Source organism: Eretmochelys imbricata, chromosome 12, assembly GCF_965152235.1.
Source record: "Eretmochelys imbricata isolate rEreImb1 chromosome 12, rEreImb1.hap1, whole genome shotgun sequence".
In the NCBI taxonomy this organism is placed as follows: Eukaryota; Metazoa; Chordata; order Testudines; family Cheloniidae; genus Eretmochelys; species Eretmochelys imbricata.
Window position 1 is genome coordinate 18,753,313 of NC_135583.1, and position 25,714 is coordinate 18,779,026.

Here is a 25,714-nt window from a genome sequence, read left to right on the forward strand (position 1 = left end):
GGGGTTGGTGGGGCTGGCAGGCTCCCTACCCGGCTCCCCAGAAGTGGCGATATGTCCCTCCCTCAGCTCCTAGCTCCACGTGCTGCCCTCGCCCCAAGCGCTGGCTCTGCAGCTCCAATTGGCTGGGTACTGTATCCAATGGGAGATGCGGGGGCGATGCCTTTGGGCAGAGGCAGCACACAGAGCTAGCAGCTGATGGAGGGACATGTTGCCACCTCTGGGGAGCCCCCCAAGGTAAGCGCTGCCCAGAGCCCTCACCCCCTCCCACGCCCCAACCTCCTCCCATATGTACCCAAACTTCTGCTGCTGCTCCTGGGGGATGATGGGGTGTGGTGGCCCGAGACTGCCTCAGCAGCAGCTGGTACAGCTGCCCGAGCTGCTCAGGCGGCCCCCGGGCCAGCCACACCAGCCGCTGCAGAAGTCATGGAGGTCCCAGAAAGTCATGGAATCCCTGAATTCCATGACCTCCGTGACTGTCTCACAGCCTTATACATAATGTATGACTGAAACATTATTGATTGCAGATACCTAGTGATTTAAGATGCATACAAATTATTTCAGAAACACAAAGATTATGCAATCAATCTATTACGAATAGCAGCATGAGATACAAACTCAGATCTCATTACCTCCCTTGCTGCTGTGGCTGAAGAATATCCAACAGAAGCTGCTTCACTTCACTAGGCGACAGCTGGTATAAATCCATGGGTGGCATATCCCCAGCACGGATTTTTAGTTCATACTTCATAGCATGGATAATCCATCTGAAATATAAGAAGGAAAATATTTATTTATAGGACATTACAAAAACACATACCTTTTGAAATGTATGAAACAGAACTTTTTAATAACATAGTTCTCCTCTACCTGGCCAGATAGCTTGAGAAAAAACATCATGTGGTTCCTTTTGAGTTTAACTATATATGTTTATATAGGATTCTGAATTACAGAACATATGCTTTTTACTAGAAGACAAGAAAAGTGCACTTTCCTAAAACAAAACGGTCTGATACAATACCCCTACAGAACCCAGAAAGATCATTTTTATGTAACTTGGGCTGCCAAGAGATGCATCAATAACTAGGTCAACAAGATGCTATTATACCAATTTTACTTTGTGATGGAGTTCAGATTCCCACAGTGTATTTTATCCAAACTGAAAGTAGTACTGAAACAGTTTTAGGAGATGGGTTGTAAAATAATATTGTTGTACATGTGCCATTTACATGGAAAATATGCTTGCCCCATGAATTTCCTCTTATATCACTGGCCTTTACTGAAAAAACATTACCTGTCCTCTGATATTAAAAAAGTCAGTTAATATTTAAAATTATTTTGCTGTTGTGATTTAATTAAAATAATTATGGAATCAATCGTATTTTTCTGTTCAACATTCAGCCTTAGGTCTTAGGGAAGCAGAATTTGCAAACCATTAGAAAGGAGATGGAAAATGGTTTATTTTACATCTTACAGAGACAATTAAGTCCTACAGTCTTTAACTGAACAATGAATATGAAAAGACACTGTATTGCTAGGTCAATTTGGGAAGTAGGATTACTCAGCTACCCTGTTTTCTTACTAAGCACAGTTCCTTCAGCACACAGTGGTATTTGCTGTCACTAGTTAAAATAAATTTGACTAGCTCTGGCCCTCTAGGGCAGGCATCCTGTAACATTACACTCAATAAAAGTAGTTTTAGGGCTTAGAGTCTCTGTCCAGTTACGATAGTGAAGGAATGAAGAGAGAATGAAATACACAAGTCTATTTCTAGCAAGTATTTCTTAGGGATTCACCTTTCACCATTGTATTCAACTTTCATACATACTTTGTTTAGAATACAACACATCCTCAAATTATTTAATGGTACCCAGTCTATTTATATAAACACATTTACAAGTCTTAAAACTTTGTAATTTCACAGATAAGAGTATCTATCTGTGATATTTCTGTGATGCCAGCAAGACTCCTACACCTGGACATATATTCTACATTGCTTTGCAGTGTAGAGCCTGATTAGGAGTCAAGAAATGGCCCAGAACAGGGAGAATAAATATGAATCAACAGGCAATGTAGGAATAACAGGCTATATAGTCTCTTCTTGGAAGAGAATTCACCGTGGTAAAGGAGAACAAATTGACAAGAGATTAAAAAGTTGTATCTGGAAACCTCCCAAACTAGTCCACTTTGTTCAGATATAACCAGATTATAACCTCCTGACTCTCACTGATCAGCAATTAATCACAAAGGTAGTCCCACTGATTTAAACTATGACTACTCATATCTATTTATTTAAAGGAAAGACAGGATAGCACATGATATCTGGTACTGAACACACTATTTAAGGTGTACCTGTTATCCCTAATGATTTTGCATATTATCCTTCTCCATAAAAAACAGAGAAGGCTGGTATCCATAGTCACAAAAAAAGGGAAAATGGAAGAGTTGGTGTTTAAAATGCACTGTACTGTATAGGCATAGCTGAAAAAAGTGAGTTTCACCATACAGACACTGCTATCAATATTGGCTGCCATTTAAAAGAACCTGTATACAGTGTTGGTCTCAGCGTATTAGAGAGACAAGATGGTTGAGGTAATAGCTTTTATTGGACCAGGGCCGGCTCTACCGTTTTTGCTATCCCAAGCAGCGTGCCGAATTGCCGCCGCCGTGAGTGGCTGAAGAGACAGAAGCTACCGCCAAATTGCCGCCGCAGGCGGCTGAAGAGAGGCTGCCGCAGAATTGCTGCCACCGAGGAAATGCCGTAATGGCACACGGACTGCTGCCCCTTGCAGATCGCCGCCCCAAGCACCTGCTTGGAACGCTGGTGCCTGGGGCTGGCCCTGTATTGGACCAAGTTCTGCTGGTGAGACAGACAAGCTAACGAGCTTACACTGAGCTCTCTCTCAGGTCTGGGCAAGACCTTTGTGTAAGCTCGAAAGCATCTCTCCCACCAGCAGAAGTTGATCCCTTGCCTACCTTGTCTCTCTTTTAGAAGAACTGTCATAAAAAGAATAAAATGTTAAAAGCAAATTATATTTGGATTGTTTAACGGAATATTAAAACTGCTTATAAAAACTGGCATGTTTCCATTACAATACAGTATAAATTAGAATGACATTATTTGCTCACTGGAACTCATCTGGACTGAGTCACCTGTCTTCTACTTTACAGATTGAACACAAAATAAGAGCTTGTGTTTACTGTTTAGTTAGCCTCAACTTAATTGACATCTGACATCTTTCAGATATGTTCTTGAAAAGGCATTGCTGGCCCTGTATTCAAGAATGTAACTAATCAGTAAAATGGCACTTTTACACCATCAGTAGAGCATCATAATGTATTTTGATACATCACTGTTTATTGTTCATGCCTTTTTTAAATTAACTTTTTTTTTAAATCATTATATAATGTGGTACTCAGATTTTATTAAATTTGGATGACTGTATCACTTTTTCTTTCTCTATAAGAAACTTAATATCAAGACTTCACTGAAACTTGGAAGCTATGTTTGGGTCTGGCACAAATGAAATGCCTCAAAATTCCTGTGTCATACATATGCCGTTTTAATTTAAAAGTGTTTTCTATGAAAGGCTAAAAACTTGAGCAATGCCCTTTAGAATACAATTTTCCAGCCCTTACATATAAAGTAACAAAAGAGCAACCTCCTTCAAGTTAGTTCTGATATCCATACCTACATACATAAACAGGACAATATATAAAACAAGTATCCAAGATTTTGCACTTAGTGGAATGTCTCTCAATAAATAAATAAATAAATAAAATTTTTTTTTTCCTCTACTAGGTGTAAGATTTCATTACAGAGAAATTTAAGTTATAGTTACTAAAAATATAAAAGACAGATACTAGACTTATAACCTAACAATTAAGTCTGATTTTTCATATGCTCATACATTCAGTCAGGCTGAGACAGATGTTGTTTATTTCAGCCAATAATTGAACGTGAAGCAAAGAGACATACTTTTAATGGTGCCCACCTTTTGATATGTAGCTCTGATATTCCATTTGTGTATGCCTTTGTATTGTTATATTTAAGAGGAATGCTATTTGAAGAAAAATATTGTTTTAGTTCTCTCAGAGTTTCCATGTTTGTAGCAGGGAATTGGAAAGGAAACTGCTTATAATTTCCCAATTCTCTGGCTGTTTCTGTGCCAGCAATAAGCTGCTGTACACTCCACCATCTGACAATTATTCCCAAGGGACCACTTGCTAACTTGTGACTGATAAGTGTGCAGGGCATCCTGACCAGGCCCATTCCCCACACCAGTCATAAGCCTTATGCTGGGCCTGAAGGAGGGCATAGTATAGGAGCTACCTATATGCCTGCTGGGGACCCTCCTACATGGGGGGGAACCCTAGTTTGGAAATTGTAGCTGTTTTCCACTCCCCTTTACACCCCAGAATAGTGCAAAAGAAGTAGAACAAGACTGAGAATCTGTACATAATGCCTACTCATACATTGGGCAAAGATGGGCTCATAGTACATGAGCTGCGTGTTACCACCTTCAACAAATGATTAGCAGATGGGTATACTGGACTTGTTTAAAAAAAACAAACTTGCAGTCTCAAACCCCCAGCCTCCCCCAGTAGTCAAAATTACAAGTTATTAATTCAAATAAACTCAAGACAAACTCACTCATGTTTGCCTCTGTTTTAAGAGTGATTCCACAGTACAAATTGAAAAGCTTTGCGGTCTCCACTTGAAACCCTAAATTATTCACACAGTTTCTGTGTATGCATGTAGACTGAATCACTGTTTATAAAACTTTTGAATGCTGAGTCCCCACTTCAGGAAAACGAAACCATTTACATGCCCCAACCCTGCAACTCCACCATGTACTGCTGAAAGTTCAGACATCCTAGTGTATACATCTTCCTTGCCCACACCCCACAAATAGTTCTTATAGCCCCTCATCCCCATGCCCCAAGTTTGGGAAATGCTGAGGTAGATCTTCAAAATAGGATACATCATGTTCTTTCTTACATGCTTTGATGAGCTATGATATAGTTAATGTTGATACTTAAAATTTCATCATTGACACCTAACTTAAAGCCCATTCCAATGACAATACACACCTCAAAGCTATTGTTTCAGACTCTACAAACTCATACAGATGTCACTGCATTGCATCAGTTACATTGACTTCATGTTCTGAAAGTTCTCTCTGCAACTATAACTAGAGACTTTTTAAACAAATGAATTCTGAAACTCTAGAAAACAAATGAGAGATATATCCATGTCTCCACACCGAGGGTAGTCCTTTAGGCATGCCTCATCTTATGGGAAACACTGACTTCAATAATACAAGTGCACTTTCAGATATTTTGTTCAGAATATAAAGTCATTCATTCCTCCTTCACTTTCCTGCCAAGTCCTGAGTAGCACCCTGACACCATAGATGTCAGTAACCAGGAACATTATCCTGATTCCCTTTTGTGCTAGTTATGTCATCAAGTGTGGCAAGGGACTCAAAGTCAGGACATATGGCAGGATAAGTCATTTTCAACTATAAAAAATATATTGACTTTTAAAGACTAACAAATACATGTCTGTTGGTGATTTAGGATGTTCCACAAAGTTTTTGAATAAAGATTTGAAGCTTATCTTTAAAAATCACCATGCAACCAAGGGTTTGATATTTTGAGTTAATGAGAGAGATGTGCCCCATTTCTCAGTGTGTGGTGAAAGACAGAAACAGGTGTCACCCACATGAAAGGAAGCTGTATTCTACAAGAGATATATTATCAATGAAAACATGGTAATTTGAAGGTTTGTGTACTGCACTTGGATAATAATGATTCAGACAGCCATATGATATGATGATTAATGGATAGTAAGATAGCTATCTACATGGCTAAATCTATCATTACCCCAACTCTCATATCAAAAGTCAGAAGCAAACTCATAGAAATTGCTTTTAGTGGATTATGGGTTCAGAACATCAATTGCATTTATTTTCTTTGCCTGGACAAAGCAATGTCATTGTCCTGTTACTAAAATACAGTAATTACCTTTGGAATCGGTTCACAGACACAAAGATGCAGTTCAGGCATCAATAGGAGTTCACTTACCGACAAGGTATTTTCTGTTTGTAATTGCTTATGTGAGGTGTTCTGACCATATAAAATGTGGAGATGAAAAATGTCTGATATAATAAACCTTTAGAAGTATCTCCTGCTAAAACCTGAGTGACAGAGCTTGGGTAGAAAGCAGGTGATTAGAGGTTGTTACAGTAATGGGTCTGCCAGGAACTTGATCTTTTTCAACATCAAAGCCAGACTACAAATCAATAATGAGACACCAAATCAAATCATCGTCAGACTGGAATACTATTTCTGTGAGAAAGTTAATTTTACTTATTGAAGTGGGTGATAACAGTAAAATGAAATTGAATCTATAGGATGAAACCTTGGAACAGAGAGGAACACTGACACACTGGGATTGGTTTAAAGAAGATTCGGGGGTGAGTAATGTGAATAAGCAGACATTGCAGAAAGTATGTTTTACAATGAAAAAAACAGTTGCACTTATGAGTGACTCTATCAAATATGAACTGTTAATAAAACCAGTATTTTAGTATGACTAAAGATAAGTTGACTTGAAAACACTGCTACTGCCCATGTTTACCTTGCAAATTATCCATATACTTGCAATTACATTCCTTCTGGAATGTCTGCCAAAGAACAGTTATCTACCCTACAGTAAATGTGGTCTTCAAGATGTGTTGTTGGCATGTATTCCTCTTCTGGTGTGCATGTGCTCCATGCACACAAAATCATAACCTTTTCAGTAGCAGTGTCCATTAGGGCCTTACCTGTGCCCTGCACACCCTGTGGCTGAGGTCATAAAGGATAGGGCATCTGCAATTGTTCTCCAGTTCCTTCGCTAAAAGATTATCTAGATTGCTAGGAACTCCATTGTAGTGGGGAGGAGGCTGGGTTGTAGAATACACATGGACAAACATCTCAGAGCCACAGTTATTGTAGGGTAACACACCATTCTTTCTTCTTTGCGTGACTGTCTACATATCTTCCACTTTGGGTGACTCACATGCAATAACTCATCATGGAGGTGGGTACTCAGTCTACTGAAGCAGTGAGTGCAGGACATCTGTACTGAAGTGGGCATCATATCTGGAGCCCTATACCAAGCAGTAATACTGAGTGAAGGTGTGACCTGAACTCCACGTAGTTGCTTTGCAAATCTCCAAAATAAGGACACCTTTTAATGAGGCAGCCTGAGCTCTGGTGGAATAGGTCCTAAACTGTCCAGATGGGTCTAAGTGGCCCACCATGTAGCATGTCTTAATATAATCTGAGACCCATTTTGACAGTCTTTGAGTGAAGATTGGTTGTCACTTCATTCTATCAACAAATGCTATGAACAATTTAGGAGAGTTTCTCAACAGCTTTGTTCTGTCCAGATAGTAAGAAAGAGGCCTGACATCCAAGGTGTGAAGTTTAGCTTCTGCTCATGTGATGCAAGGCTTGGAGAGGAAGACAGGTAGATGGGTCATCCAATTTATATTAAAGTCAGAAATGACTTTAGATAAAAGCTTCTGGCAAGGTCTTCATGTAACTTTGTCCTTGTGGAATAACACAAAGTGGTCCTTCCATAAAGGCCTGAACCTCTCCTGTATTTCTGGCTGATGTTACAGCAACTAGGAAGGCAATCTTCATGGAGAAGTGGTACAAGAAGCAGGTCACCAAGACCTCAAAGGAAGCTCCTGTCAAACCTGTTAAAACAATGTTGAGGTCTCAGCACAATGGAGTCTCTTTGGTGGGATGACATGAATGAGAGCTTTGTGAAATCTATCCACTCTTGGATGAGAGAAGACAGTTTGGCCTCCCAGTACAGGATGGTGAGCAGAGATAGCCACCAGGTATACTCTTACGGAGTTGATGGAGAGGTTCAGATGCTTTCAGATGAGCATGTAGTCCAGGAAATGACTGCCTAGGAAGGAGTACTGCAGAAAGGGATCTGGGGATCATAGTGGACCACAAGCTAAATATGAGTCAACAGTGTAATGCTGTTGCAAAACAAGAGAACATCATTCTTGGATGTATTAGCAGGACTATAATAAGCAAGACACAAGAAGTAATTCTTCCACTCTATTCTGCTCTGATTAGGCCTCAACTGGAGTATTGTGTCCAGTTCTGCGCGCCACATTTCAGGAAGGATGTGGACAAATTGGAGAGAGTCCAGAGAAGAGCAACAAAAATGATTAAAGGGCTAGAAAACATGACCTATAAGGGAAGATTGAAAAAATTGGTTTGTTTAGTCTGGAAAAGAGAAGACTGAGAGGGGACATGATAACAGTTTTCAAGTATGTGAAAGGTTGTTACAAGGAGGAGGAGGAGGAAGAAAAATTGTTTTTCTTAACTGCTGAGGATAGGACAAGAAGCAATGGGCTTAAATTGAAGCAAGGAAGGTTTAGATTGGACATCAGGAAAAACTTCCTGTCAGGGTGGTTAAGCACTGGAATAAATTGCCTAGGGAGACTGTGGAATCTCCATCATCGGAGATTTTTAAGAGCAGGTTAGACAAACACCTATCAAGAATGGTCTAGATAATTAGTCTTGCTATGAGTGCAGGGGACTGGACTAGATGATCTCTCAAGGTCCCTTCCAGTTCTATGATTCTTTGATGTCAGACAGCAGTGCTTTAAAAGGGAGATAGATGATTATCTAATGCCCTGATTGAGAAACTCTTCCATTTAGTGGGACAGGCAAGTCTGGTGGAGTCATTTCTGCTGCAAACCAGGATGTTTTCAACTGTTGAGAGCAGAATTTGTCAGTGGATGTCAGCCAGCCAGCATCCAGGCTGTGAGATGCAGGGATGTTGGCTTCGGGTATAGATTTGTCCCTCCAATTGTGTGATCACATCTGGTTGTATCAGGAACACAATTGGGGAGCCATGCTGACAGGATCATGAGGTTGGAATACCAAAACTGCCTGGGCCTTGCTGGGGCTATTGTTGTTAGGTCTGCATCTTGTCTGATCTTCCTGAGGATTCCTGGTATCAAAGGAATTGGTGGGTAGGAATACATGCATCCCAGTGACCATGGAATCAGAAAGAGGTCTGACAGGCGCACTCTACTTGACTCCTTCTTGACCCTCTTCCCAGACGTAGAGGGTGGAAACTTTCCCTTGACTGTTTCCTCTCTGGAAGCTTTGTATTTCTTCCTTGGTACAGGTAAGGGAGAACAGTGCTGGGATTTGCCAATATCTGCAGGTGTTTCTCTCACTTAAGCTGCAGCACATGACCCTGAGTAAGACTAGGACAGCTGTGACGGTAGCTTGAGAGCTGCCTCCGTCAGCAGGAGCTTCAGTTTAGCTTCCCTATCCTTCTTCATCCTAGGCTCGAACACCCTGCAAATCTAGAACCAGTCCTTCACATGTGCTTTCCCCAAGCACTTCAGGGAGCTATGGTGCGGGTCGCTCACTGGCAGAGGCCTGGAGCAAGCAGCACATGACTTGAAACCTGGTGACTGGGGTATACCTCGATACCAGGAATGGGGTGGGGGGGAACATGTCCTTTTTTTTTTTTTTTTTTAAACACACACACACACACACACACAAACTCTGTCTCTCTCTTTCCCAAAGAGACCACATGGAACCTCCTATATGGTTCCCAAGCAAAGCAGTGATTAATTTAAAACTGTTCTGGTATAAAACAGAGTTCCAATGACCATTTCAGGTTGTAAGAAAGAACTGAGCAGGTCTATGGGTGGCTCCGCCTTTAATATTGTCACGCAGTGGCGTGCGGCAGCAGAATAAGCTCAAGTCACCCAACTGGTACCGCTGAGGCAAGCAGTTTCCAACAGTCATGTACTGGATGCACCAACACTAAGAGTGGAATGTACATGTGCAATCACTTCAAGAACTAAGAAAGTTTAAGCTTTCCATTAAGTTTTTTCTTCATGATGATGCTCCTCTACTGTACATAAATACAATTTTACATGATACTAGAATTAAATTTTTAACTTTACTGACATAGCATTTAAAGAAAAGAAGTAATATTTCTCATCTAAAGTATATGGTGAATATAGAAAAGCAAAAATAAAACAGCAGGGGACCTATTTTTAGAATAAATTAAACATATATAGTTCACACGAAATCTAAGAAGCTTCAGCATTAGTAAAATTAGTAATTCAGAAGATGAGGATGTTATCCAACAAAAATAATATAAATTGAATCTGAAAAAGGTAAATCAGCAGTCAAGCAGAAACTACTTGAGAAAGAAAAGATAGCATCATAAAATCTCGGAAAATAGCCTCCACTTTAAAAGCTTTGTTTAGATGTAATAAAGTGACTCCACCATGTAACACTGCATAAAAGTAATACTCATTATACTGCACACTGTATACAGCTTGGCAGAGTAACGTGAATCTTACTGTGACTTGCGTGATAAAAATGTTTTAATAGAGCTAGTATAGAAGAACTATATCCTGCTGAATGATCTGAAGTTTGGGTTGGAAAGACAAGTATATTCTCTGAAAAAGAACATGTACGTGATATTTACCTGAACTAACTAATTTAGCTGGAAATATTACTATAGCAGAATACATGTTACATTAAACTAAGTGCAAAATAAACTAAGACTTAGTGCAAAATATAATAAATAAATAAAAGCTTCAGTATATTTGCTTAAATAAATCACTAGCGCACCAGGGCCCTGATCTTAGCTGGGGCATCTTGTTGCTACCATAATACACATAAATAATAAAAAAAAAAAAGAAACAAAGACATGTTACTGACCCAACTCGTATTTTTAACATGCCACTAAATAGTTCAGGTGAGTTTGAGATGATCCAGCCAATATGAATGACAAGTTCTTGTTGAATTACAGCTTCCCTCTCATCCTGTAAATTACACTTGTCGTAGAGGATGTTCTTAATCACTCCTGGAGACAAGGGATTGGAAATAACTTCTTCTTCATGGCCAAAAGCTCCAAGGGTCACCTAAGAACATATTAGCAACAATGTAGGGGAAAAAACAGGAACAACAGATGACAATTATAAGTTAGACTTCATAGTCTAAGCTTTTCCTGGTAGTATTAAAACTGCATTCGGGGCAAAATATAGTGTGGTGTCAACTGATTGGTAAGAGTAACTGGCCCAAGAGAAAGAAACCTTAGCAGGCCATCACTTTATTTTGGAACAGTTTGGATAGTTTTCTAGATAGTACTTTCCTTTCCCAGGTCATAACTTTCTAGCAAGCCTTCCTTAAAATTAAGGAATCATGATTCTTGTTACTGTTTTCTTAATATTTTTTTTTCCAAAATTGTGTTCTAGGTTTTAAAATTCTAATGCAATCAAGATATTGGACTAATTAGCCAAAAGAAAAACATGCTTAAAAATGTAAAATTTTAAAATTTCTCATTTACTGTAAGTGAAACAGAGAAACACACACTCTTCCTGACATTTAAAAAAATCTACATTAAAAATGTTTTGACCAGGACAGGTTAATAAAAAAAGGTGAAAATAAGCAACTACAAACCACTCTACATGCACATTGACTTTCCTACATAGTACCAGAAGCATGCTACCAGCCCTTCGTGTTTGGAATAACTTCATGATGAAATGGCCCAATATATATATTTTTCGAATTGAAAGAAACTTTTTATAATCATATTATAATTACTTTAAACTTTTTGTGCCAGGAGAACAAACAATAGTCCAATTTAGGGTCTAGGACTAAGGCAGAGGTGTAAAGACAGAAAAATGTGAATGGTGAAAAGTTCCCCACTCACTGGCTACTCATAGTACACAATTTACTAATATCCTTTTTAGCTTTTTAGGTTCTATATATTAACTTTTTCTTTAAATAATGTTTTACTACTTGCTTCAATGTCCTTTTGTATACTAATTCTTCCTTAAAATTTCTCACATATATTCCCCCTTAACTTTAATTGCAGCATGTCTCTCTCCTCTTCCCCATCTAGTTCTGGTCTTCTCAACTATCTACTCTGTGTTGCTCTCAACTTCATTAGATATGCATACATTTCTTAGCACAAGTATATACAGAACATTATATTTACTAATTTTTATTTTACTCAGTTCTTTTGTTATTTAATAAATGAGCTTTTTGAGTCTTGTACTTTTTAAAGTATCTGAGACCTACAAAATGAAAGAGCCTATATAGATTTTTTTCTCTTGATCACCATTGCTGAATGCAATTCTGAAAAATGCAGACTTACCTGTTTGCCCTGAACTAAAACATTAGTAATAGATGGTGCAAGGCTGTCCACTAGTTTACCTAAAAGGCTTGCTGCGAAGCGCACAACAGACCTGAGGGCAGAAAACAGAGCAATCCCACTGGATATCAAATGCTAGTTTAATGAATTCAAATATGTGTTTGAATTTTGTCACCACATTTGATAAGTCCCAAAAGACTAACCATGAATATACATATAATTTTTTGAAATGTCACTTCATACAGTTTTTCTTTTTTATTAATCACTAGAGCAAGTATTCAATAATAGCTGTATTGGGAACAGTTAGAACTCATTAAACTATGGACTGCAAATAATAAGCTGGCTTTCTTTTCTCTCACAACATGTTAAGAAAACAGCATGTTATCATTATTTCTTCTATCAAAGAATGTCTGTTTTTGTTTGCCACCAATGTTTTTGTTTGCCACCAATTTGCAATTAGTGAAAAATTTCTCTTTGGTAGATGTTTTGGTTTGTTTTTGAAAGATTTAGAAATTTTCAAGCAAACCATATTACTCATTCTTTGCAAAGGAAATAAAGCATTTAATTTCTCAGAAACTTATACTGAAAGATTAGGCAAAAAATTTTGTTGTAAGAGTAAGTACAGCATGTGCAACAAATATTTAAATGACATTTTTGACAATTTTTGCCTCCAGGCAATATTTTATATGTAAGCGATGAAAAGAAGGGAATCATGTAAAGTGCTGGGTTTAAAACTGGCTGCAAATTTAAAAAATAACTAGAATTACACGGTATTATTACTATTAAAAAGTAATATTTAACTTTATAAATCATAATTTCATGACAAAATGGAAACTGAAGTTTAAGCTAAGTTTAAGCTTTTCTTACATGGGGTTTGTAGCTGCAAAGAATCATTTATCAAGAGAGTTAATGAACAAGTTACAATATTCAAAAAAGTTAGTACAAAATCCATCAACCCAACTGATACTGACTTCTGTGAAAAATGATGTGCACTCTTTCAAAATCAAGAGCAAAGCATTTCAAAACTGCGCTAGCTGATCCATCAAAATGCAAGTAAGCCAACAAATCTCAAGCAGCACTATTTAAGACCTCTGTGCACTTTACCTGTTTCCCATGTACCAGCAAAGTAGTAATATGTGTGGCTATAGAGGAAGCAAATTTCTGTGTAAATGCAGCACTGTAGCGTACCATCAACCTAGGTATGTCATATGACAATCATAAAAGAGAAATAAAAAATAAGACTTTACATATTTTAGTTTTATAAAATGCCCCAGTTGTCTAAGTATTAAAAATACCAACAATGAAAACATTTGGTTTATAATTGGATACAGGTCCATTTCATTTATTAACTGACTAAAACTAAAAAACTGAAATCAATTCTTGTATTTATGTAGTTAATATCTTTTCCAAAAAACACCTTATTGGTTAACAGTATTTACAAGGTGAGAGTGGGCTTCATCTTAGGCTAAAATCTTGTTTTCTATACTGAATAATGAGATTTCTATTCAACTTTCAGTCTGAATAAAGCAATTACTCAAACTACATGTAAAATACTATACTTTACTTTCCCAACCCTTTAAAAATTATTTTGGTAAAGCCATCATTAACCCAAATGTCTTCAGGAACAATAAGCAGTAAGCTGCTCAAATGTAGCTACTTTTGTTATTAATTTAATTTTTTTGGCTACCAACCTTGCTACTGAAAGCCATTATTTTATACTGTTGTAACATTCTCCCCAAGAGATGATCATGTCAATTACCCTACTAATTCTAATTCTTTTTATTTGACTAGTACTGTATGTTTACCATGCAACTTGTTAAACGGACATATTTTAACACAGTTCTACAAGAAAAAGTAATACCAGTCACCCTGATTTCAGGGACAATGTCGACAATCACAGTTTATACTAATGGGTCTTCACATGGCTACAGACCAATTTATGAAGAATAACATTTATTGCTCTGATCACTGAGCCATCTGCTTTGTGATATATTTGTGACAGGAACAAGGTACATCACATGTACATTAATTTCCATTTGTTTCTTTATGTTAAGAGATACAGGCTAGATCTTCAGCTGGTGTAAACTGGTATGGCTGAACTGAAGTCAGCAGAGCTGTGCTTCTTTACATTACCTAAAAGTCTGGCCTTACGTTTCGTAAACATGCGGAAAACAACATTTATCTGTCAAACAAAAGTGAAACACAAAGATATTATATACAAACCAGAGCTTTTTGCTGCCAGCTCGTCTATAGATTCTTTCAATCTGATCAGAAACAGTACCTAAACACATGAAAAAAATAAAAGCTGTACTGACTTTTATTCAGCAACAATAAAATAAGTTTGATAGAGATGTTAGTTAATTTTGAACCAGATTCAGTAAAGCACTTAAGTACATGTTTAACTTTGAAGTTTAAATTTAACCTGCCACCTAGTCATCACCTGTGTCCTTTGACACCACTCAAGTAACTCTGACTAATTTTCGTCAAACCTGTTGGGATACCATAAGAAAACTCAATAAATCAAATGTTCTACAGCATTTTATAATTTTCATATAAGCAGCCAGCTAAAATACATGTAACATAAAAAAATAAAGTTGGTTTCTTTTCTGTTGCTAAGTATATAATAACTTTTCCTAAATGTGAATTATTGGCTTATTTTTCAAAGATTTTCTTTTTGATGACTACCTTGAAGGATGTCTGAAGATTTAAATAGACCAAAAATGGGCATTGGTAAGAATGTCCAGAAAATGAAGTCTGACAGTTTTATTACAAATAGACTAGTAATGCAGCAGCAGTTATAATAGCTCAATATGCATTATTATACAATATTGCACTGCTCAGAACTAGTTTCCTATATCACCTTCCCCCAAATCCACAGGCCCTGCTGCACTAATTTTGCCCCAATGGTAAAGGATTGAGAACTGGGAGTTGCACGGAGACCACTCAGTGAGAAGTCAGAGTGGGTGCTGATAACCATTCAATTCCTTAGGCTTGAAATATCCATCAGATTTAAAATTCATAGATGAGATGCACTTATATCCACCCCCCAGGTGTAGCAGCAACCTCCCTTCAATAGGCAATGTAGGGTGCATGAGAGAGTTGATTTGCAAGATCATAGCTTGTGGATATGTAAATCTGAAGGCCCTGGGCATGTCAGCTGGAAGGACTTAGGTCCTTCAAACCATTATTGGTAGAAGTGGTGGTTAGGTAGGAAGAGTATATTTTATTTATTTATTGTGTACAACACATATTCAGTGTTGAATGTCAGTCTCACTGCCCATGTGGGATAGCCTAAGAAATTAGCTGGCCAGGGACTCTAGTCAATGATTTGTACTGTTTAATGCAAGATCAGTAATTATTAAAGTTATCACTATCCACTACTTCATCTTGGATGAGGCCTCTGATTTGCACAGATTAGTACTATCTGATCAGAAGGCAATGCAAGAATTTTATTAATCCCAGAGGTCTCCAGATGAGTACTTGCTTCATTATGAGCTGAGGATCAGGGAGATGAGGTGATTGTGTTGGTTGCAACTAACCTTCAGTGTGGGAGGTTTCCTATGAACATTTTCCATTAGAGCAAGAAACTACATATTCAGAGTAATGACCACAGAAAGCTACGGAGGTGTCTAAGCCCACAACAAATTACTTTCCAGACAATTTGGGGTTGTGGGAGGGTGAACACCTCCCTGATGTTCAGAAGTAGACCACGTGTCTGGATACAGTGGCCAAAATTCACAAAACCTTAAACATGTTTTTATAATACAATGAACCAACCTTTCACACATCCTTTATACCTGTCAAAAATGCACGTGTTCTGGAACACCCTATTCAGTGCACTCTCAAAAACTTTAAGAGTTGCCATCTTTGCTGATCCAAGCTTGTGTATTTTAGGGGTTTGGATGAGTTGGTATTACCAGTTAACATTAAGAAATTGACTGCAGTAACTATTTTAGTGACCAAAAGAGTTATTTTTAGAAAATGGAAATCTGCAATTCCTCCCTCATATACCGACTAGCTTAGTGAGCTCTCTACTACTCCACTAATGGAAAAAATGATTGTGCCTAATAGAAACACTTGGAAGAAATATGAGGGTGTCTTGTCACACATGAAACTACTGCATACTTTTGCAGTTTAGTATATTAGTCCCTGATGCTCATAAGACATCATAGAATATCAGGGTTGGAAGGGACCTCAGGACGTCATCTAGTCCAACCCCCTGTTCACTTACATGTTCTTACTTATTTATCTATTTAGTCACTTTAGTAATTGATGCCCTGCACAACCTCTATGGATTAAGGTTTTTTGTTTGTTTGCTTGTTTTTGTTTTGTTTTCCAGGTTTTACAAATAACGAATACTCAATGTTGTTATTTATATGATATTTCCATCTTGTGAATATATTCATATATGTTTTGTGTTTATATTGTATATATATTTACAATATAAACACAAAACAAATAAAAATAAAGTTAAATAAAACAATATTGTTAAATAAAAACAATAAAAATAAAGTTAAAAAAATAAAATACAATGAAGCATGTTGTATTTTTTAGTACTTTCCAGGATGTGTATTATACTGCGATACTGCATATAAGGTGTATTTATATTACAAGTGCCAAGTCTCCATCATGTGCACTAACATAGAATTAGACCATCTTCAGGTAGAGCTCTGCGAAATAAAGTAGTGGGTAAACTATAATACCCTACGATTATCCGAGGGAGAAAATGTGAAGCAGAGTCCTAATTCCACCTCTGATCACCTCTTTCTCTGGGATGTGTCTGTGGGTTGAGGGGTGGGAAACAGTTTACAGCAGCCTTGAAAGGGTACAGCTCACACCACTGGCCTGTATGGAGCCATAGCTCCCCCACTCCCCAACCCTTATTTTCCCCTTCCCATCCGTTTGCTTCCTGAGGGAAGCAGAGCTGTTACCAATCTACCATTATCTAGGTTAGCATTATTGGATTATTATTATCTTATGTTTTGCAATGTCTTATGTGTATTTAAATTCTGCATTTTAATACAAAACTTTGATATAAAACTGAAGCAGAATAACCTCTATAGATAATATTTTGAAATAAAATCTGATTTTACATAATAAGGAAAATAAAACAAAACCATCCATATAAGATTCCTAATACATTTTAGACTAAGAGGCAGAGGCACACACAACCTGTCTTCAGCTTCATTTTATTATACAAAATCAAACCCTTTCTGACAAAAATTGTTTGCTCAGAATTATGAATAGGCAACATGCTGCATGCAAACAATTTAAAAGAGTTACTAGATTTAACAGCTCATTCCACACTACAGTATATTGATGTGCATTTTCCATCTAAAGCAGAAACTGCTTTAATAGAGAAGAAAATAGCTACACAACTTTTTGTAACCATGTCCATTATTCATGTTCATTAGAACTACACAGAAAACTGCCTCCTCTAATATTTAGAATAGTCACATGAAAGGATATCTCACCTTCCTTGGTGATGAAATTCGGTCCTTCCTTTTTGAGCAAAATACTCAACAGAATTGCTTGACTTGCTAGGCAATTGCAGTCCTAAAAAAGAACAACTTTCAGATTTAAATGACTAGCAAAAGGCATCACAGTTATTACAAATTCCACACGAACCAGAAGACAATTGTTTTAGCAGTAGCATACAACATACATTTCAAGGAGAAAGTCTCCCCTCTCCTCAAATGCTAAATCTTCATTTGGTCCCCCTACAATGGTAACCAAATAGCCAAATTTAGATTTTCAGTGGGAGTTGAGGGCTCTCGGCACCTTACCAGATCAGGACCTTAGTGATACCCCAGTTATATAATTATCTCTGTCTTCATTTTCTATCTCCTCTGAAGGAAAGAGTGGCACAGCAACACTGGGGAATTCTCTTTTCACTGCTGCTTTAGAATGGTTTTTTTAAGGACATATATTAAGGTTCAATAAAGTTGCGCCACTTAGCTCAGAAAGATCATTCCTGTCTCAGTGCCCTTGACCTCTACCATTTGCAAAACAAATGCTTGTGATCAGATGACTAACTGACATGATAGTTTTCCAAGTTCCCACTAAGACAGAATATTGAAATGCGAAATACTCATTCATTGTTGGTTTCTGGGTACAGGAAAAATACCCAATTGAAACTTATATAGTTGATCTTACCGTCAAAAGTCACCAAAAGGTCATCAGTCTGTCTTAGTGGATTTCAACCATTCAGGGTTTTTTTGTTTTTTGGGGTTTTTTTTGGAGCTGCAGTCTAGATATGAGGTATTTATTCATATGGGATGCAACCATCTCTCCCCATTTACAATATTTCAGGTGTTACCAGAAAAAAAAATAATATGGATTCTATTAAAGGGAGTATGGAAAACTGTTAGCTGGAATGTGGCAGCTCAGAGGGTTCTGTGGCACCTGGGGAGAGGGCTACAATGAGGGAAGACTCTTGAAGCAAATATCAGTGTAGGAGAAGCCAGAAGTTACTAGTTCTATTTAAAAACTGTGGAGAACAATTATATGAATTAAAAGAATTATTGACCCTGTTTCCAGATGCATTTAGATAAAAAATGTTGATGGGTGCTCAAAGAATGCCAGACCTCCACTCCACCTAAGCCCTTCTCTTTTCCCTTCCTTCCCTCCTCTCCCAGTTATGTACGTCATCTCCTGTTTTATTACCCCATGCTAACATGTTATCTCTGTGTAGGTTTTGTCTGGTCTTGCAGCTTTGACAAGCTGTAAAACTGCATTATTGTATAATTCTATTAAAGACCCTGTGAAGCACGTGGTATTTGGAAACATATATTAGCCATAAGTCATTTACCTTTTTGTACTTTTCATTATCTGTTTATGAACAGAAATCAATAAACATTTAATGAAATATAAAGTTTCTGGCCAAGAAAACTGTTGAGAGTGGCTGCTGGGGTGACAATGTTAACCATGTTCATCTGAAGAACGTGCTGTTAACTAGCAGAATTAAAACAAAAAAAAATCATCTGACGAGAACTAGAACTAAACTACAGAACAATTTCTCCAATTTTCTTACATTCAGTTTCTCAAGAATCTCGTAAGTCGATCTGTTTTTCCAGTCATTAATATTTACTTCTGGTTGTTGTTCGAGTTCAGAAACATTTGGAGTACTAGTTTGTCTCTTGACTTTTGAATGTTTTGGAAGTTCCAGTTCCTCAAAACTCTTAAATTCGGGAGGCCTGAAAAAATAATTATTTAATTGTCCACACTTCAGAAGATATTTTAATTGTGAAAAACACCACAATTAGATCTCCCACATATCCTTACTCTTCTGTTTCACTGATTCTCAGAAAGTCAAGTTGTTCAACAACTGCTCCAGATATTAATGTCTGGGGAGGAAAAAAAAAAACAAGCACTCAGCAAGACAGTATCAGTCTGTACATTGCACATACCAATTCTGAGATCAACAACGTAACAAACTGCCCCCTACTAAACAGGAACATTTGAGTTAGACTGATAAGAAACTGTTATATTTTAAAATACCAGTTTCTTTTCAGTTTTCATGCACCTTTTCCTGCAAGTAGCAAGTGTAGTATGTTATCACCACAAATCATAATAGCCTTTTTTCTACAATTACAGAAGACTGGTTACATACCCTACAGTTATTGTGGTTCTTTGAGATGTAGTCAGTGTGGCTCCCATTGTAGGTGTGCAGGTACCTCACATTGCTGAGGAATCCAAAAAGCAGGGATAGAGAGCAGGTCATGGGAACATACTGACATCATCATCCTGAAGAATCACAGTTATTGTAAAGTAGCCATTCTCTCCTCTTATAGTATGCATTAGTATGCAGAGGTGCACCAAGAGGGGACAGGGCAGGGGACCCAGGCCCACCTTTGGCCATAGACAGCAGAGGCAGGAGCTGGAGATGGTGGCTCCTAGCACATCTGAGCCCAACAGGATGCAGAGAGTAGGCTTAGCTGCTGGCATGCCTGACAGAGGGTCCCTCTGGGGCCCCAAGCCCAGCTGCAGCCACTGCGTGGCTAGCCAGCCCCCATCCAGGCAGCTGGGGCCCAAGCCTCCCAGCTCCAGAAATCATGACCCTGGGGCTTCCCCCCGGCCAGGAGCTCCAGAGGTGCCTGGGGTGGGGGAGCAGGTCTTGCCCCCAGTCAACCTCCGCCAAGGAGGGGAAGCCCCAGGGCCATAATTCGTGGAGTTGGGTTATTTAATTGCTTTTTACATTTATCTTGAATGAAGAGCACCTGTTATGCCCACAAGTTTGAATAAGGTTTCACCCAACTCCCAGCATAGCAAATCTATTGGGATTCCTTATTCTTAGGTCATTCCTTAGTCTAGAGGTACCTCCCTCTTGTCCCCATACATATATACATATGTACACATATGTCTACAGACAAATATTTGCGCTCTCTCTAACAACGTTAAGATTCTGTCATTAATATTTTAATATGCTTATTGATTACAATTAATTCATTTGATATTCATATGAATTTCATATATATGTACTTCTAGAGAAAATCTGTTCTAATAAAGCAGTTTTAAAGAGGACTTTCTTCAAAAGCATTGTGTTTTGATAGTTGTCAATAGGAGAAAAAAAACTGGATGCATGTCCTGTGAACTTTTAAACTCAGTTTTCATTTTACAATTTATAGTAAAATACCACAGTATTACACTGTAAGAGTTGATTGTGAAAATAAAAAGCTGCTTGCTTTTTTTTGTTTATTTTTATTGCTGATGTCCTCCAGCCATCTTTATGACACATAATCCTCTGGAACACGGCTGATGATGGAAGCAGTTACAGACAATGAAAGTAAAAATGATTAAGAACAGTGCTGGAAACCATACAAATTATTTGTAGGCTTGTAAGGATTAGGTTTTTAATAAGTAATTGTCCATTTTACTAGACACATACAAACATACAAAAAATATTTCCATTGATAATAAGTGAAATTTACAGTTAGGCAAAGAAAGAAAAATGCTGCTTGAGAACTATCAGAGTTTAATTTAAAAATATTTACTTTGTATATTTTGACATGTGATGTGGACAATTTAAGTTTTAATGGTTATAAAGTTTTAACTTTTTGAATCTCAACATCTACTGTCATTAAACAGATATTGTCTGTCAAAATTATGAAAAAAAACAAACCTGAATTCTGCCAAGCCTAATTATATGTTGCCTGAAAGGATGAATACATTTTAATGTACATGTCACAAGCAAAGATTGTACATCCCCTTTTGTGAATTAAGATATTAAAGCCTAACTGTACATGTTCAGACATGTACATACAAATGTACAAGCTCAATATAAATTATGAAAAAGCAGTATAAAGTATATTGTTTTAATAGATGATGCGTTACCACCTCTTTGCAATTTCAGCCACTTTTTCAGGACTTTTTCCTCTTTAATGAAATGCACAATTTCCAAAATATGACAATAAATTCAGGAGATTAAATGATTGAGCTTTTGCACATCCTGTAGTGGAAATTCTTGCATTTTCTGCACATTTGGCATAATATATCAGCTGACCAAACTGTATGATAAGTTTGTAAGACAATTCTTAGACTAAAGGAACATATACATTATTTTCTGTCTAACAAATAATTCTCCTCAGTTGATCAGCAGTGCCTACAAATTTTGGGTGAGGAGGGGGAAAGGAGATAACAAGACTTCCTAAAACTCTACAAAACCTCAAATAAAAGTTTAGAGTTGAGAGAGGAATCAAAGATTCAAGATGATTCCTATTTCACTCAAATCAGTTTCCACATCCTTAGTTTAAAATTGTAGTAGGAAATAAACATTCACTGTATCATAGTTAATATACTATAAACCTAACCTAGTCAGTATATATTATACTGAATCCTGTGGAAATGATTACTTATCTTCACAGCTGCTTTTAACAATATATTCTTGGAAAAATCTCAGTAGGTTTTCAAAGAAATATATCATGAAGAGATACTCAGGAGTGTGGGGCATAGTATATAACTTTATTTACTAGTGTCACATTCATCAACAATGCTCAACTCTAATTTTTGGTGCCCATGATTGGAATTGGATGGTGAAAACCCAGAGCACACAGAATACCAAGACAAAGCACAACACAACCTCGATGAAAACCATCCTAGACCCAAGCCAGTTAAAAAGGTTATTGAAATGTTTTTCCACCCTTCATGAATAAGACAGACAACATGAACAGCAGTGATTGTCAAATAGATAAAACAATTCTAAAAGGCTTATTAATTATTTAAAGTATCTTCAGGGAAAGGAATTGAATGTGGAGGGGAACAATGGTTTACTGAGGACTTTGAAATAGTACAATGTGTAAAATAATGTAAGAGCACACTGTAGATAATGTTTGAGAAATGTTTCTTGTGACAATATATCAATTTAATAAAATACAAAGTAATAAACAGGAGGCGTTCCAGATAAACATCAAAAGCCCCCTGGAGCCTGCAGGCAGTGCTTTGCATGGATGGCAATGACATTGACATCAGGAACTCTAACTTATGATAGCCAGAGATTTTATGAACTAGGTAATTTACAAATGTTTATTTAAATGGTCATTGAAAGCATTTATTTTACTGTTAGAGCTATGAATGTTCTCTTCGTAATTTTAACATTTTAGCTGCTTGCGGTAAACCCTAGTCTCCCCCTTAAGATTTATCTTGAGCAGCTAATGTATTAAAACTGGCTAGAATTTTAACATTAGTTAACATGTGAAACACACACTTTTCCCTGCTGTTGATATGGCCCAGAATAGAGCCCTTAACCCTTGATATCAAGGGCTTGCCCTTTTGTGATAAATTCCACAAGACAGATGGTTGGAAGTAAAAATAAAATAGATTTCCTGCCACATTAAAAGGACCTTTGTTGAAAATATCAAAGCCCTGTGCTCCTGTTTAGAGAAAGCATGATTTACAGTGTACAGAAACTTAACAAAGGGCTTTAAAGAAAAGCAGAACCCTTGACTTATCTCATCTTTAATTTTATAACACTCAGTGAGGTATTAAAAAGTCACATGAGAAACCAAAGAATTTTGATGGAATAAAATGTCTGTAGAAATAATTCACAGTTCATGGACTAACACAGACTACTGCCAGAGTATGAATGCAACATTTAGGAAAAAAAAAAAAATACCTGCACTCTATCAACATGAACCTTCACTCCTCCAACAACTCCCTTTTTAAAGGCTGCCAGCATATCTAATATTGGATTGAATCTGCTTCCCCTACAATTTTAAAAACAAACAGATTAATATTAAAAATGTGAAAAATCACATTACAAATAATGATCTTCACATGTATTCCATACCTTATGTTATCCTCACGGATAAGCACGAGGAACAGGGGGCGACCATGCATCTTCCAATATTGCTTAATGAACTGTAATGCATTCTAGGTAAACATAAAAGTGTATATGATTCATGCCAGGAAACATACAGTACAATATATTGTAACTATAACAAACAACTTAAAATAAAGGGTACTGCTATAAACCCAACAGATTACAAATCCCAAACATTAATTTTTTCAGTTATGTATTTATTTCTTTTTTTGCAGAATGTAAGCAATTTGCAAACACTGCATAGCCACAGCTTTCTAACAACATTGCTCTCATTATAGGTTAGGCACAAACCAACCAAGTCACCAGTCTGAGCAGAATGAAATATTGGATTACATCTATTGATCTGTATAAAGAGGGTTCTGATGTGAATAGTGAGTGAAAGTGCAGGGGAGATCATTGGCACCTTTTATACACCAGAAGTAGCTGCTGCAGCCCAGGTCATTTCACTGTGAGGATGGGGGAATAGGGCAGGTGATGCTGGCACTAGAACTGGGGGACATTTTTTCAAATAGAATATTTGCTGAAAAATGCAGTTAGAGGTCAACTGAAACTATCCCCTATTTGACATGAATTCACTGATTAGTTTCATCAATAAAAAAAAAAGTCAGGATAGATTCATAAGGGGCCTTAGGTGCCATTTTTGAAACTGAAGAGGGGGTGGCAGTGGTCTGATACCTGAGAGCCCCATGGTTAGAGCACTCACCTGGGACATGGAAGACCCAGATTCACATCCCCACTCTGCCTGATTTGAACTTGCAGATGAATGCCCTGCCTACAGGGCTATAAAGTATTCTAGGGTGGGTCTCTCTCAATTTCTCCTGTTGATGTCGTTCCACTTTGCATAAATAATTAAATATTCAACAGACCAGAGAGAGAGGAATGACCCTACAGTCTAGTGGCCAGGGCACTGATTTGGGAGGGTCATAGCCAGGTTCCAGTCCTTGCTGCAAACTGAACAACCAGTTATTCACATAGCTACATTGCTGCCCTTAACTGTGTTTCACCCAAGGAAGGCAAATTTTAATTTGTAGCCAAGCCTCCAGAAAAGCCCCAGCAGATGAGGCTTTCAATCAAAGCATCCCTAAAGTGAACTGGCCATGCCCCTTGCCCCTGCCAAATTTGTCTGTCTTTGGGGCTGCACTTGAGTTTCCCTGGAAAACAGAGGTTCGTGCATGTTGTGCCACTGCATTCTCATCCCCTCCTGGAGTTAGCTTTCTGCCACCGTAGAACATCCACTAGGGTCTGCACTGGTCTAATAGTATATTAATGCTAATATTTGCATTGTTCTTCCCACCATAATTTTGCTCGTCTTACATTATATAGTAAGGTATACAGCCTATATATTTTTTCATCCCCCTTTTTCAATCCTACATTTCATCAAACCTTTAGAACAGCACAATTTATTCTTAATATAGGACTTATTTCATCAGGTTGCATAAGATAAACAACAGATAAATACCTTAATGTCATCGATCAACAGCATAACATCCTGAGACATGTAGAAGTCACTTAGGTCAAAAATGATTGGGTAGCAAACAACAGTCTTTCCTAGTATTCGATAAATCTGTAGGAAGAAAAAGCTAACATTACCCATTTCTTTAAAATACATGAAACTAACATTAATACAGTTTAAAAAGTGAAAACACAGATGTAGTCTTGCAGAACTGTCAAAGTAATAATGATCTGCAAAAAGGACAACTGAAAAATCTAATTTGAAGAATCCTTGTTCTTACACAGTGAGCAAATCCACATTCTTTTTTAATCACAGCGGTTCACCCAATCATGATCAAGCTGGTTTTGGGTGAGTAAGTATTGCTGTAACTAGTTGCTTAGGTAAGGCGTGAAATAATTTAATAGTGAGATAGTTTATGCTCTGTCCTTAATGAGTTTACAAACTATATTAAAAACATTTTATAATAAATAAAACGATTTACATGCAGAAAATAAGATTACATTTAGTAAATTCAACAACTTAAATAGTATTCTGTCTCCACAAAATAATCCAAAATTTGTCTGGAGTACATGCTAATTATAGTAATACAAATCAGTCACTTCTTGCAATGACCTTTGATGTTCCAAGGCATCCGATAGGCCTGTCGGGTCTTCCAGATAATCCCAGTTTGTCATTAATCCCCAAATGAAAGTAAGCCTGAAAGAAATAATAATTGTGACACTGTAAGGCC

General features: G+C 37.4%; 1 protein-coding gene across 4 annotated transcripts in view; it reads right to left on the minus strand.

The window, feature by feature from the left end:
• PHKB (phosphorylase kinase regulatory subunit beta) overlaps window positions 1-25,714 on the minus strand; it is a 218,574-nt gene that overhangs the window by 17,266 nt on the left and 175,594 nt on the right. For 3 of the 4 annotated variants that reach the window (XM_077830734.1, XM_077830732.1, XM_077830736.1), the window contains 11 exons: window positions 25,597-25,680; window positions 24,991-25,095; window positions 23,499-23,581; window positions 23,325-23,415; window positions 19,499-19,560; window positions 19,248-19,410; window positions 17,689-17,770; window positions 14,438-14,495; window positions 13,319-13,409; window positions 10,777-10,979; window positions 630-764 (listed from right to left, as the gene is read on the minus strand). In XM_077830734.1, coding sequence (XP_077686860.1) covers window positions 630-764; window positions 10,777-10,979; window positions 13,319-13,409; window positions 14,438-14,495; window positions 17,689-17,770; window positions 19,248-19,410; window positions 19,499-19,560; window positions 23,325-23,415; window positions 23,499-23,581; window positions 24,991-25,095; window positions 25,597-25,680 — 1,157 coding nt within the window. Of the gene's footprint in view, window positions 1-629; window positions 765-10,776; window positions 10,980-12,217; window positions 12,309-13,318; window positions 13,410-14,437; window positions 14,496-17,688; window positions 17,771-19,247; window positions 19,411-19,498; window positions 19,561-23,324; window positions 23,416-23,498; window positions 23,582-24,990; window positions 25,096-25,596; window positions 25,681-25,714 lie in introns of all 4 variants that reach the window. The other variant, XM_077830733.1, reaches the window with a different exon arrangement.